This window comes from Grus americana, chromosome 2 (assembly GCF_028858705.1).
Source record: "Grus americana isolate bGruAme1 chromosome 2, bGruAme1.mat, whole genome shotgun sequence".
In the NCBI taxonomy this organism is placed as follows: domain Eukaryota; kingdom Metazoa; phylum Chordata; class Aves; order Gruiformes; family Gruidae; genus Grus; species Grus americana.
In genome coordinates, this window is record NC_072853.1 from 153847159 (window position 1) to 153862711 (window position 15553).

The 15553-nt window shown below is 40.1% G+C and overlaps 1 protein-coding gene across 16 annotated transcripts in view; it reads right to left on the minus strand.

Annotated features, from left to right (window-relative positions):
* PARD3 (par-3 family cell polarity regulator) overlaps nucleotides 1-15553 on the minus strand; it is a 459995-nt gene that overhangs the window by 173392 nt on the left and 271050 nt on the right. For all 16 annotated transcript variants that reach the window (XM_054816599.1, XM_054816601.1, XM_054816589.1 and 13 more), the window contains 2 exons: nucleotides 9239-9427; nucleotides 8602-8772 (listed from right to left, as the gene is read on the minus strand). In XM_054816599.1, the coding sequence (XP_054672574.1) occupies nucleotides 8602-8772; nucleotides 9239-9427 (360 nt within the window). The remainder of the gene's footprint in view (nucleotides 1-8601; nucleotides 8773-9238; nucleotides 9428-15553) is intronic.

Here is a 15553-nt window from a genome sequence, read left to right on the forward strand (position 1 = left end):
CTTTCGCCAAAAAAATGTCCTTTTCTTACATTGTTATCAGAAAGTTTGTGTAAGAAAAAATACACTGAATTTGGAAACCATGCTGTGGGCGACACAAAGTGACCGACAGTTGAAAGCAAGATTGCAGTTCAAATAAAGACTTGTTCTTCCTGATACATTTCTAATAAAGAGCTTGAATTACACATTCCAATGCCTTCCCTTAGCTGATATCAGTGCTATCTGGTATAATTTAATTTGATTAACTGATAATATAAACAAAGATATACGAATTCCTGACCTTCATTAGAGGACTGGCAAGGAAAGCGAGGCAGCAACTGGTCCCTACGCTTCCTATCAACAGCTGCCCCTAGCAGGAGCACTTCTTGGGGTGACGGTTCAGAGTCACGGACCAGTTGAGGCTGGATGGAACCACAGGAGATCTAGTCCAACTTCTTGCTCAAAGCAAGGTCAGCAAGAGCAGGCTGCCCAGTGCCTTGTCCAGTTGGGTTTTGAATATCTCCAAGGTCAGAGACTCACAACCTCTCTGGGCAACCTGTGTCAGTGGTTGACCGCCCTCTCAGAAGAAAATTTTTTTCTTACAGTTAAAGAAATTTCTTGTATTTCAGTTTGTACCCACTGCTTCTTGTGCTGGCACTGGGCAGCCCTGAGAAGAGTCTGGATCGGTTGTCTTCATTCCCCCATCAAGTATTTATAGACACTGGTAAGATCCCCCTGAGCCTTCTCCTTTCCAGGCTGAAAAGAGAGAGTTCCATCTCTAGGTCCTAGCACTGATATATAATAAATGATCATATTTGTTAAAATGCAATAAAACCTCACATGCTATAGATTGGCTGCAGTTCCTTTTCTCTCCATTCTCTTAAAATAAAAATAGAAACAAGAATATTATTTTTTTTTAAATAAAAAAGGTTGCTACCCTGGCCCTTTGTCATTCAGATAAGAACCAGCTGTTTGCTAAAGCACTGTCTGTACTAACTAGCCCAGCTGGTGCTTATCTAGATGATAAAAGGACAACTCATGCGGTCCTTTTTACTTAAACACCACCATTCGTCCTATCTGAAGTTATGCACATAAATATGAAAAAAGTTGATGCACAAGAACATTGCCAAAATATTCAAAGCATAAACAAACTCTTTTTTTTTTAAAGACACAATAATCAGACTCCCTTTTTCCTTCAGAAAGTAAATTATCAAAATACTGGCATGCAAGCATTATGGATTTTAAAGAAGTCAGTATACAAATTTGCTATATATTCCACTGCATCCAGGGTACTGAAGCTCTTTCTGTCACACAGAATTGTTCTCCAGGCTTTCTTTTCTTATCTGTGTACTCTGGCTAAGATGTCCAAAATGCTTCAGCTTCCTTTTTCAACAGAGATACTTTTACAATAGTACTGCCAATATTAAATACAGTTTTCTTTGTTACCACCCAAGTTGGGATCCCACTTCAGGGACAGACTTTGCAAGATGCAAAAATGTAGGTAAACAGCCAGTCAAAGGGTCAAGACTTGACTTACATGCATAATCATGCACTAGTAAATGCAAAATTAGTACAGTGTTTCTAAGAAATACTGCATTCTTGTTCTGGCAATGTTAAAAGGCAAGCAGAAGACAAAAAATGCTTTCAGAATGGTAGCAGAGAACCCACACAGCTCTGCAAAATGTAGTTAGAAGGTAGGTTATGGGGTATGGAGAGGATGGGGAGGTCAAGATGGAGCTTGTAAGTTGATACCAAGGATAGAAAACAGATAAAGGAGAAAAAACGATGTCAAAATAAATGGGGACAGGTAGAAGGGCAGAACAGAAGACCCAAGATACTAAAAAATAGTAAACCAGGTACATACTTTCCCAACAACTAACTGTTTCTTGCGATGTTTACTGTTAGAAGTTTACCTAAGTACACTGAAAATCATGCACCAAAAAGACCATGAGTTCTAAAAGGAGACCACTAAAAGACCTGTATTAGAAACTCAGGTAAAATGTGCCACAATTTAAAAAAACCCCACCAATATGGCCCAAGAAATTGAGAGAAAGAAGGCTGAATTTAAGCAACACCCTTCAGAGGATGCTCAGACTGAAGGTAAAATGTTCACTAAAGACATCAGATGTAGGAAGGTACACAGGGAATCAGCTGGACCCCTTGATGGCAAGAGTGCAAGGGTTACTGAGGGACAAGTCTGCAGTAGGGAAGCTCAGGGATTTCTTTGCCTCAGTCTTTATTGCTGAAGATATCGTGGAGATTTCTGCACCTGAACCCATTTTTTGTAGCAAATAAGGAGAGGAGTGAGATCAGCCAGAAGAAAATACACAGGAGCATTAGACCAAATTGGTTGGTGAGAAGTTACATGTCACCCAGGTTGGATGGCATTCTCCCAAAACCCCTGAAGGAACTCAACCATGAAATTGCATAACTGCTGGCCAAAATGTTCAACATACTGTTAGAAATGGCCACGGTGCCAGAGGACTGGTGGTTGCCTGTATATCTAGAGGGGATCTTGGGAACTACAGACCAGGCATCTGACCTCCTTCCAGATAAAATGATGGCATCTACAATAAAGAGTAAGATCACTGGGCATGACGGACATGGGTCCATGGGGAAGACAGATGTCCATGGGGAAATCCTGCCTCACTGGGATGCTGGAGTTGCACAAAGATGCTGGTGAGCTCTCCAAGCTCTCAAGCAATGAATCTACGTGACATATTTGCATTTTCAAAAAGCCTTTACCAAGGCTTCATATCAAAGGCATTAAAGAAACTAAGTATTCATGGGACTGGACTAAGTTTTCATTTTCTGGATGGAAATCTGGCTAAAGGATTGGAAACAAAGATCAGTCTTCAGGGTGGAGAAGAGTCAGCTGTAGGTTCCCCCAGCGATCAGGGCTGGGAACAGCTTAGACTCATAAGCAGCTTTATCAATGACTTGGAGAAGGGAGCAAACAGTGAAATCACCATGTTTGGAGAAGATACTAAAGCCTTTTTGATACTTAAATGAACTCCAGAAGGTCGTCACAAAACTAATCTAGCGAGAAAAGAAAAAAACCAAACCTGTCATATCAATTTCAAAGTAGGTAACGTATGCAGGAAAAAATGATGCTGAATGTTTTATACTTCCACACATATGAGAAAAAAACAGATGTTTGCTTGGTTCCTTTCTTTTATAATGAAACCACTCATTTGAAAAGTCTCTCTCACTGATCTGTCTACCAGTCAATTTATTTAAATGGTTGATGAGGTCCTTATATGGACTGGATTCATGACTTTCTCTGCTTCACGGTATGCTCCATTTCCAACTCAGCAACTGGAGCAAAAATCAACACGCATGTAGAAAGAAATTTGGGGATCTGCAAATCATTTGCAAACCTTTTTTCCAGGCAGGTTTGGCAAGACTTTAATTCTGTCAAAAAAAGGGAGACAGAGAAAAAAGCCCTTGAAATCTCTCACTTTGAGGAAAATGGTGATGCTCTCTCTCTTAATGGCAGACAAGTGCTGCCTGCGTGTGACATGAACAGAGTGCAGACGAGCAATCTGTGCCTCTAAGCTGCCCAGGTTGCAGGACTGAAAAGATCAGGATTCCAAAAGTAACAATTACCTTTATTTTCTTGAATCAGCACATACTGGCTGCCAGCTGCACGGCCCTGCCTGACAGTCGTGCCTAAGCGCTGCGTATGCATTATGGCCATACAGCCAGCAGCTGTTTGCCCACACAGGCTAATCATCATAATATCGCTAATTAACAGAACACGGCACAAGGAGCTCCAGTGTTTGTCCTCAAATCTTAGGCTCCTGGGTAATTAAAAAATTGTCAATCTTTAGTTAAAGATCCAAAAAGTTGATGGCCACATCTTCTGAAAAGTGAAGTGTTAAATACTGGCCGTAGGTGAATATCAAGTCACGGCTACTGTTATTCTTCCCATTTTTGCCACTGTCTGCACAACTTTGGAAATGTACCTTAAAGTCTCTTCGTGCTTCTAAAGGAAAGTTGAAGAATCAACACACAATGCTGATCACAGAGGGCAAGGCTGAAAGTTGAACACACAGATTTGAACAGCATATTTAACTTTTCTGAAAGGGAGGGAACCTTAGATATATCCAAATCCCAAACTAAATGTTTTTGTTACACTAATCTAACAGCATCCATCAAATACTCACTGTGTGATTTTGACCAGGGTGGCTGAGATATTAAACAAAGCTTTGCGAGGTTTGTAATAGTGCAGCTTACAGAATTAACTATATTACTGTACTCTGTGTAGACGTAATGCAAACAGGAGAAAAACTCAGATACACAGTTTTGGCCTGGAGTTCATTCATAACTACCACTCGCTCCATGCTTGTATCAATATTTACCACAAGATAATTCACTTGCAAACCTGGACGGATTATATTCTATCTCCTGGAGAGTCAATGAAAATTCTTTCTACAGGCAACTCTTCAGTTCAGTAAAACCACAACAGCATAAAGACACTTTTTTACCTTCTGGCAAGTTTGTGGTCTCTTTCGAGTTTACAGATATGTAAGAGCTGATGATATAAATGATCTCCTCACTATCTCTCTGAAGACCAGATACTACTCTTACGGTGTTTATGTACAATTTTATTGCTACTATAATTGCTTTGGAGGCTTAGTTTACAACATGAGAACTGGCAAAGCTGTATAATGCTTGCAGGAAAAAGGAGTCACTTCACAAAGTTCTGAAACAGTTACATGCTCAGGTTCAGTAGACTTTGACTTCTGAAGTATAAGAAAGCTTTCTGACAGAGACAGCTCCTCTGCAGCACATCAGAGGCAACTGTCCCTGCCCCTCTAAGCCCAGGACAACTGGGGCTGAGCCATCCTCTCTTCTAGACAGCAACCAAAATACAGAAAGCACATGAAAATTCTGGTCTGAACTGAAACACAGAGAAATGGCACTCTGCAAAACCACGCTGACAAATGAATTCTCTACCCCCTGCAATTCTTAGGGCTGATTATGAAAATTAGTATTAAAACCAAAAGAACTGTATTCATACTCCTAACTTTCTTAAAAATCCAATTCAAACTCAATTTTACTGAAGAAAAAAGCAGACTGGGTTGCCTATCTGTCTCAAAAAACTCACTTTGATGTTGCAAGTGCAAAACAACTACTGGACTTGAAGTCGGGGAGGGGGGAAAGAGGCTTGGGGTTTTTTTGTTCTTTTTGCTGTTGCTTTTTTAACAGATAGCCAGATAGCAAATGTTTTTATCATCCAGATGTTGAGCATAATTCTTTTTTACATTGGCATTATCACCCCTTGTACAGATTCCCGTTCCGAGACACTTGCGGCTGCTCCGTGGCACAGCGGGGAATCCCAGGGCACCCAGTCCTGACCTCACGCCACGGTGCAGGACTGACCATGCCGCTGGAATGGAGCAGAATGAACACTGCTGTTGGCGATGCACAGAAGGAAATATAATCAACCTCATCCCACGTAACTGTGGTTCTGCAAGACTAACAAGAGTGTGAGCTATATTTTTGTCCATAAAGTGGGCATATACAATGCTGAATCAACACAGAAAAGGAATCAGTTGAACAGGATCTTTTTTGTTGCTGTTATTTTATGGTGACTCCTTTGGAGAGCCAAAAGAGACAGAAAAGCATAGAAAAGACCAGGGAAATATCAAAAGATAAACATTTCTTTTTGTCTTTAAGAAAAAATAGCAAACCCCCATTTCTGAGGAACTGGGGTGGTTTAGTCTGGAGAAAAGGAGGCTGAGGAGAGACCTTATTGCTCTCTACAACTACCTGAAAGGAGGTTGTAGCCAGGTTGGTGTTGGCTCCTCTCCCAAGAAACAAGTGATAGGACAAGAGGAAACAGCCTCAAGTTGCACCAGGGGAGGTTTAGATTGGATATTAGGAAAAATTTCTTCACCAAAAGGTTTGTCAATCACTGGAACAGACTGCCCAGGGAAGTGGTGGAGTCACCATCCCTGGAGGTACTGAAAAGACGTGTAGAGGTGGTGCTTAGGGACATGGTTTAGTGGTGGACTTGGCAGTGCTAAGTTAATGGTTGGACTTGATGATCTGAAAGGTTTGATTTAAGATAGGATCTGCCCTTCTGATGCTTTTACTCCTAATCTGCAAGCTCCTGAATTTGCTGCCAGACAGATGTCATTTATTTTTTGTTCTAATACAAAAAAATCTTTGCTGAGACTGTATACTAGGCTGGTGGCAGCTACAGGAACACTCTAAGGGGACAATGTGTGTACCAGAGCATCTAAGTAATCTACGTTACTGAATTAAGCATAATATAGCTGAGGCTGCCAGACATGGCCAATATCTGATGCTCCCTGGGAAAGCGAGTATCGCTGCAACACTCAGTTGCGCAATGCTGCTCTCCAACTGGGTCTCAGTCCACACTGAGCATCCATTGCTTAGGGGCTAAGCTGACTGAATACCATACTCATATGCAGTAGTCATGCAAGATACATAAATAATATTATCGTAGCTTATCAGTATTATATCAGGTTAACAATATCTAAAGTTTGAATCTGTCCAATTCTTGAACAAGTGACTAGGGTTTAATTGCAAAATGCCAAGAAAAAAAATTCTCTCTTCACTTTTCATTTCATTGAAGTCTGGGCATTGCAAGACTTTCAGAAAACCAGCTTCTTGAATACTGCCAGCTCAGCAGGTAAATAGCTTTATGTCCATGCAAGTTGTGCTTTCATCATATTAAAATATGCAAATAGTATTGACATCGTATTTCCTTTGGATTAATGTCATGAAAGCAATAATTCTGGAGAAAAAAAATAGTTACAAGAATTATTTTGGAAAGATGATCGCTACACCAATAATTGCATATCATCACTTTGCCAAATCATTATGGCTCATCTCACTAGCTTATTAAGGAGTTGGGAAAATGCATAAAAAACTGTAAAGCAGGTCCAGACAGACACAGGTCCTCATCCTGCTCCCTCTACAGATACATTTCAGTGTATCAAAATCTGGTTCTAATATCAGTTCTTTCATCTTGGAGCACATATACCGTAGACTAGGCTGTGCCATTTTTGCCATGTGATTTCTGCAAAATAAATCATACTAAATGTCAAGCAGATGTAGGGCATCAAACTATTCTTAACTCGAATGGGCAAATATTCTATCAGATTTAAGGAGCAATGTTTTTGGTTCATCATTGCTGGATTTGCTCCATCATGTTTACAAACCCTGTCCTGATACATTCGATCTAGTAGACTTTCACTTAGAGAAGAGTAAACATCATCTACATCCTTTTTGAAAAGAATATTCTAAACACAGAAATAGTCTAAAACATTTCATCCTTTTTATGTGGTAACACATAAAATGCATCTAAAATTGGGTAGGAATAAGGAAAAGTCTCCAAAGGACAGTCTGGAGTCCAAGTTCAGAATTAAGGCTAGAACAGGACATCACCAAATATAAAAAGGTCAGAATTCCTTCAACACCAAGCAAGAAACTGTGTGCATCCAAGCAGGCTTTCCAGCAGTGTGCATATATAAATGTGCGTATGTGTATTAAAGCTGTGTATAAGCAGTTAATCAAGAGGAGCTTAATACTTTTAGAGAGGATAGTGTCTTTTTCAAACATGATTTTATAATACACTATGGACTGGAATTTTTTAATGATCTATTTTTTGCATTAAAAAATAAACCATTCCTTTTCCCTCTAGGCAGGATCAGCAGTACTAAACCAATTTGTGCACATCATTTTTTGAAGCATGATGCTCAAGAAATAACATTCCCACTAAGACCTTATCGGTGTTAACAAGAATGAAAGAATGACTTTTAGATTTCTTAAGAACAGATGCTTCCCTGACCTGCCATTCAACTGCACCCTATTTAACTCAGTGCATTCCTCCAATTTGTCAAAATCATTTTGAAGCCTAATTCAGTCCTCCACAGCATCTGCAGTCCTTCTCAGTATCATGTGGCCACATATTCCTACTGTATAGCATTATTTACGTTAATCTAGAAGATAAACTATTAGAAGTCATTAAGATGTTTCAAAACATCAACACATTAACATTGCACTGGAGGAGGCAGAAGTTGCAAATAATATCAGAAAAAGAATCACTACTTCACCCTGAATTCACTATTTCATACTTCCCTGCAATAAAGGCCAAGACACAACATATTTAAAATCCAAAACGAGAATTATTTGCATCAAGTTTTACAGAATCTTTACATGCAACTTTTAATTGCTTAGATAAAATATAATAATGAAATGTAAGAGCTCTACTCTTAATTAAAAAACCTGAAAGTGACAAAGCAGCAAGTCAGTTAACACTAAGCCTATAAATGAAAGATTCAATAGACCTACATAAAAACTCCGAAGAACAAAAATAACGTAAACAGTGGGATCCAATTACAAAATCAATACAGTTTTATTCAGTGTTTCCTGTTATTCATTGATGAAAATACTCAAAAGAAAAGCTTTATTGATCGGTAATAAGGTTAGCATGTCTAACACTGAAAGTCAGATCTTTTCGTAATTCTCTCTTTGTTTAGCTTCTCAAGTATTATTTTCCAGGTCTCGGAGGAAACATGACATCTCCTATAAACTCAAATACCTTAGAAGTGAAAACTCCCAGTCCCAATATCAAAAGCGTATTACCTCATTGCATTTACTTATTCGCCTCGCCACAATAAGCTGAATCATTCCCCGTTTGTTTCCTTCAGTGGACATGGACCTCCTCAAGGTTTCCATAGCATCTTGATTTGTTTTGCCCAATAATGATTCTCCATTTACCGCTATTAGTTGATCATTCACTCGAAGCCTGCCATCCTGGAAAAGGAAAGATTATAGCTTTGCATAAAACACGCACAAAAGTTTAGCCTGCTGAAGAGAAGAAAAAAACAAAAGAAAAATAATCACAACTATGCTTAGTCCTAATAGTTTATGGGCAAATGAACACTGGTATAATAGCTTCCATTGCAGGCATTGTAGGAAATGTCTATTCCAATTATAGATTTGCACTGCAAGCTATTATCATAACCTGTTTGCACAAATAGCATACTAATTGAACTGTACCGGAGACGGCTCGTATCCTTCCCAAGAATCTGCAAGGGCTGCTGAAAATCTGGGATGCACAAATATGTGAATCTGAGAAGTCTAAATGTTACCTCCGATGGTGCATTGGAAAAAGCTAGTTACAGAGCAATCTCATTCTTCTTGAATCTGTGGTTATTTTCAAAACAGCCTTATTATGGAAAACTAAGAAAGACCAAAGTACACGGATGTTCCCTCTTACCTTGGATGCTGCTCCACCGTTAATAATGGACTTGACGAAGATTCCTAAATCGGCATGGTTTTCTTTTGACCGGTTACCTTTGACGCTCACGCCAAGTCCAGCTGATCCAGAGTCATTCAGTGGAACTTCAAATGTCAGGAATTCCCTGGTGCCATCAGGTGTGAGGACAAGCTCCTCTTCTTCTGCTTTCTGTCGGGAAGATTAACACGGGATTACAGAAGAGCATTTCTCTTTGGGAATTCTCTTTCCTCTACAGCTATTAGCATTAAAAACCCCCCTGCTTTTAAATACAATGCCACAATATTTTCCACAGTAATTATTTGAAGAAACATGCACAAATAGTGTATTTTCAATCACTTCCAGCTGATGCCTAGATTCAGAAATATCTTACGTTTATGTCTAAGTGCTTCTCTGTCTAGTAAAATAATTGCATCGTGTGTCATTACTGAATGTGCCATTAATACCAGCTCACAAGTAAGCTGCTATTTCATTAGCCAAAAGAGAGCTGTATCAGAAATATTTTCTTATTTGCAAACCTACAGAATTTTTAAAATATCATTATCATCTATAGTAGCTCTGCAGCCATGGGGAGAAACTAAGTGCGAGAAAATTAAATTCAAAAATTACTCATTCACCTCATTTCATTTAAAGCTAGCTGTGTTAGGAAAAACAGACAATTACACAGCTGAGATCTGCAACAGCGTATCTCTGCTATTACCAGGCTTAGCATCAAATCCAGCTCTGAGTGCCAATTTTCCTGCCTTTCTGCCCTTCCCCTCTGTCCTCTTACTCACAACTTTGGTTGTGTGCTGCTCTCCACACCCAGTTTGATCCTGACCGGGACAATCCCAGGTTTTGAACCCCTGGAATTACAGTCCCAGACCTGCCGGTGTCCCTGGCAAGCAGCTCACCGACATCCTTCCACGCATCCGAAAGCTGTGCATGCGCGGAAGACCGGCTTTGCCTCCTGCCGAGCTCGGGGTGGCAGCAGGCTGGGAGTGGGGGCCCTGGGGTGTCCCCACAGAGCGGTGGCACTCATGGGGGCAGCAGGCAGGGGCACAGCACCCAGGAAGGAAAACGGTCAGGCCCTGAGGAGCAGTGCTCACGCACGAGAGGCTGCTGCCAAAAGGAGGACCGGGAGGGAAGGGCTGTTCACCAGCCCTGTCCCTTCCAGTAGACGTTGTCCACTTGTCTCTGACCATCTTTCAGTTATAACAAAGCGGTTATAATCACTTTCGGTTGTAACTTTATCAATTAAAGAAAAAAGTCATGCTCTTAAAGGTAATTTTCTGCAGTGGGCCCAGTGTCTGGCGTCCAGAAAGATGCTGATGAACCCAACTGTGCTGTTTTTTTCTCACCCATATGAAGGAGAAAGAGTAAGAGAATGTCCTCCAGGAGGTGTACAGCAATGTCCAACGGTCAGAAGTTCTTCTCTGGAAGAATTAATCTGGCCAATTTTTCTCCTAACCTTAGCAAATGTGTCACCTCCCTTACTGACACTGATTTTATACTGACTTGTCCCACATCACCCTCATCTATTTGCAAAGCTCGCTCCTCCTATTTTTCTCCTACTCTTAGATAGTTGGAGCAGGACAAAACACATGAGAAGTTAATGTGCGCCTGCTGAGCCATCCCTGTTCCTTAAGATCTCAGGAAATGCAAAGCTGACAGGCTCTTCCGAAATCCAAACACAGACTACAGCAAAGATGGATGTGAAAGACATGTGGAGAATAGCAGACTGAGATGATCAATTTGGGCACAAGCATGCTAGTTGTGTCACCGCTGACCTAGAAACGCAACGCACAAAAGTCAGACTGCTTAGAGAACCGGAACAGCCGAGGGAAGAAAAAGAGGAGCTCTATCTTTTCCCACTTGGTTAAAAGCATGAACCTTAATGTGTTCACCAGCCCCTTCCCTTGCATTAGACATTATTTGCTTGACTCTAACCATCTTTTGTTTATAATAAAGGATAACGCTTCATCAATTTAAAAAAAAAAGTAAAAAATTAACACACCCTATCCAAGTGCCATAGCTAAGCTGGTTTGCTTATGAATCCTATGCTCCAAATACATCTCTTGGCCATGCAAAACACATGATCTGCGCTAGCTGTCAGGTGCACTGTTTCTGTGGAAAAAATACTGGATCTAAAAACATTTCCCAAATTTTGGGAAAATTACAACCCCAATTTTCCTGTTTGAGTCATAAAGGTGCTAGTTACAGCACACATCTGAACGCATCTTTTGTCAGGTGGCTGCAGAATTAAGCTGAGACAGATGCATGTTACCCTGTAACACTGATCACTTTCATATTCCAAATACATAGTAAGAATAAAAGCGTGAGAGCCAAAAGGGAGATAAAGCCAAGGCAGGTTGTATGGGTAATCCAAGGAAGCACATAAGTCTATTGGATTTTTCTCTACTACTGGTATCACAAATTTACAATCAATCCCCCCCACCCCTCAGTATTTTCTAATGTTCTAAAAAACGTGCCAGAACTTCAGGCCCAGCCCTCTCCCTCGCAGGGCAGAGAACTAAAGAACCGAACTGTTCCCTGCACAGCCTGTCCCCGTCGGGTGCAGGTCTGGATGCCACAGGGACAACTGGAGAGAGCGTCTCAGTGGGCATCCCCAATGACCGGGCTAATGGCCTCTACCCTGCTTCTCTTCAGCGAGACCAAAGAGCTGCATTATCAGCTCAGCACTGTTCTTAACATCAGGCTGCTGCTTACTTGTCTTCTACAGTCTTAAATTAGGAAAAGATCTAATGCTAATATCAGGCTATAGACACCTGAGCGTGGAGGTGAAACTTCAGGCCTAAACCCGGAACAAACCACTCCTTAGCAGCTGCACAAACGGGAGTAGATCGTGCATGTGAAAAAATGAGAAACAGCAGCCTCAGCACGGGAACAGAAGTAATGAAGCCATGGCAAAAATACTCAACTCATCCAAAGAAAAAATTACCTTCACTAGGCTAAGGCTAAATTGCTTTAGGGACTTCATCGGGTATCCAAAGCTTTTTTTCAACTAAGCCAGCTTGTTTCACCACCGTACCTGTGTCTGCAATTTAAGGGACATGAGAAGCCTTTTGCCCTCTAGAATCTGTCTGTCATTTGTCAGTACCATATGCTCGAGTGTAGATTTTAAAAAGAGAAAGTGATACAGAGAACAAACATTTCCTTTTGATATCCCGCAATTTTTTTCTAAGAATACTTAGGAGAAAAATGTGGCTTTCAAGAATAACTGAACCATTAAGATACAAGGACTATGGATATGAAAGTACTGACTTGAACGTGTGCCACAGCATGGTACCAAAGGTCTTACTATATGTGTGATATCGCCGTGGTGTAACCTCAGTGGGCAGCTGAGCACCACACAGCCACTCGCCTACCCCTGCCCCCCCACGGGGATGGGGAGGAGAATGGAAAAAAACTCGTGGGTTGAGATAAAGACAGTTTAATAGGATAACAAAGGAAGAGAATAATAATATTAGTAATAGTATTACAAAAAGAAATGATGCACAAATGCAATTGCTCACTACATGCGGAAGAAAAAAAACCCAACCTGCTGCCCAGTCTGTTTCCGAGCAGCGATCCCACCTCCCGGTTCGCTTCCCTGGTTACATCTGGAAGCATGATGTCCTACGGCAGAGAATATCCCTTTGGCCAGTCTGGATCAGCTGTCCTGGCTGTGCTCTCCAGCTTCTTGTGCACCTGGCGGGGCGTGAGAACCTGAAAAGTCCCTGACTTCCTGTAGACACTACAGCTACCCAGCAACAACTAAACCATGAGTGTGTTATCAACATTATTCTCATCCTACATCCAAACCACAGCACTATACTGGCTACTAGAAAGAAAATTAACTCTAGCTCAGCCAAAAGCAGAACAGATATACTGAATGCAACTTCATACAAACATACATACATACATACAAACCAGAGAAATAAGCAGGAAGATTTTAGCCTGATATCATAATACTTTGAACCAAAGTTGTAAAAACAAAAAAAATCCCAAACCAACCAACCAACAAAATCTCAGATTGGCTGAATCCTTTGTTCCTCAAAGCCCTTTAGAGTATAGAAACATTACATGTGCAGCAACTCTCCCCAATTAATTAAATATCAGCTATTACAAAAAAGTAAAATTTGCACTGAAATTGTGTTGAACATTAAGTATCTAAATGTAACAAACCATACAAATTCTCTAACACATCCATGAGAGCATAAAAATGCACAAAAATCTAAAATGCAGCATTTAAAAATTTCAACTGAGAACACAATCACTTCCTAATTGCAATAACTTCCATTTGATCTTGATACACTGTAAATTAACAGCTTCACTATGTCAATCAAACACCTCAACACTATTTTCATGATTAGTTGATCTGTGGCAGAATTTTATTCCTTCATATACTTTGACAGGCCAGCAGTAAACAGGCAAGCAAAATTATGTACTGTGAACCCTGAACAACGAAATTCAACTCCCTTAAGAATTTTCACACACTATGTCCAAAACAATTAACAGCAGAACAATATTCTGTTCAGACAGAATCTGCTGAGGAAAAGGTCATCTGAAACGACTTCAGCTGGATGAATGAAGCTGCTCAAGTATGTAATTTGTAATAAAAATTCGATTGGTGATAAAATATGTAGGTGGCTTTTTCTTCAAATTCATACTTAGCATAAATTTATGCTAAATGACATTTGAGATAAGTTTTTCACTTTTTAAATACAACATAAATATATCGTAAATTTAAAGATAAAATTCCTGAGTAGAGTAAACTTATGGCAGTGCTTTGATACATACAGAGATTAAAAAAAGCCATGGGATAAACAGGAGGGAAATTGTTTTTCTCTGCTACATAACACTGGTTTCTGATCTGATCATAAAACCTGAATTAATTTTATAAACAACGTTAAAATGGACCTTGACACTAAAATGCAATAAATCTATTTCATCATGTTAGTAACAGCATCTCCTCCTTATCCTTTTATGTTTTAAATTCTATGAAGAAATTTCTTGCTTGGGACTTCTTCCCTTTATGAAATCTCATCAGGGTTCAGCTGGCGAGTAAGCAGCATGAGATGGGTGAAAAAAGGAACCTAACAGCAAAGAAAAACCTCCTCCCACCTAACGAGGGAAGCAATTTTCAATCAAGCTGGGACAAGTTTGCGAAGTGGCTCGCTGCAGCTACAAATCCGGCTGCATTCTCTCCAGCAAAGTACATTCTCTTGCAAGCTTAGACATGCTACCTTCTCAGCAGCTATTAAGTCACTGAAACCTGTCTGCAAGTTACTTTGTGATGATGTATAGAGAAAAGAAGTTAATCATGGGACTCTCAGCAAAACTCCAGTGCACTCCTGTTTTCTTTCACAGAAGCAATTAATAAAGCTCTGTAGCCCCACTCTTAGAGGGTAACCTGTATTTCCACATTAGTGTGTAGCACATATGAAAACAAATACAAGGCTCTTATATGCATACACATATGCGTGAACATCTATAAACACACCTTTCTCATACGATGATGAAATTCACTATAAGTTATTTAATTATATAGCACAAGCCACACCGAACACCTCCAATGACCCCATCTATTCACTTTACCTGTCCCCAAATCCTGTTGTGTCCAGCCTTCTAACATACCAGCACTAAACCTATTAGCCTCTATTTAATTATTATTTTGTTAAGCTATCAACCTTTTGCCTCACAAATGCATCTCCTCTCTTTTAAATTTGTCCAGACTGAAAATCTCAAGTTCTTGAAAGATGAGTTGGAAGTCCCATGGACACTAAGAGCCCACCAGGTCTAGGAAGTCTAAGGTAGAAAAGTAAGAGGAATTTGCAAAATCCCAGGTTTAGTCATTTGGTTCCAATAATGGGGAATTCCAATCTAACATCACAGCCTTGTCCAGAGTATTTTCAATCTTTAGAAGATTTTAATATAGAATTCATTATTGTGTCTCACCAGGCACCCATGATACTAAGAAAACATAACTCCTATACATTGGGAAACCAATAAAATCTGTCTCAGTATTACTATAACAAAATAGAAGTCTTGTTTTAGAACACGCACGATATACACAGGAGAGGAGATTTCACTTAGCTATTGGGCAAAAACATTCTTGACATCAGAGATGAGTCAAATTGTTTTGTCCTTCAAGTTAGGTGGGTGACATTGCTGTCATATCAGGCCACCTTCTAAACTGAGATACACCAAAAGATGACGACTCTCACTTTTATCATATGCCATCACATATACAAACATAGAAGACGTAAAGCGAGCTGCGCCAAGGAAGCAAAACAGCATCCGTCGTCAACAACT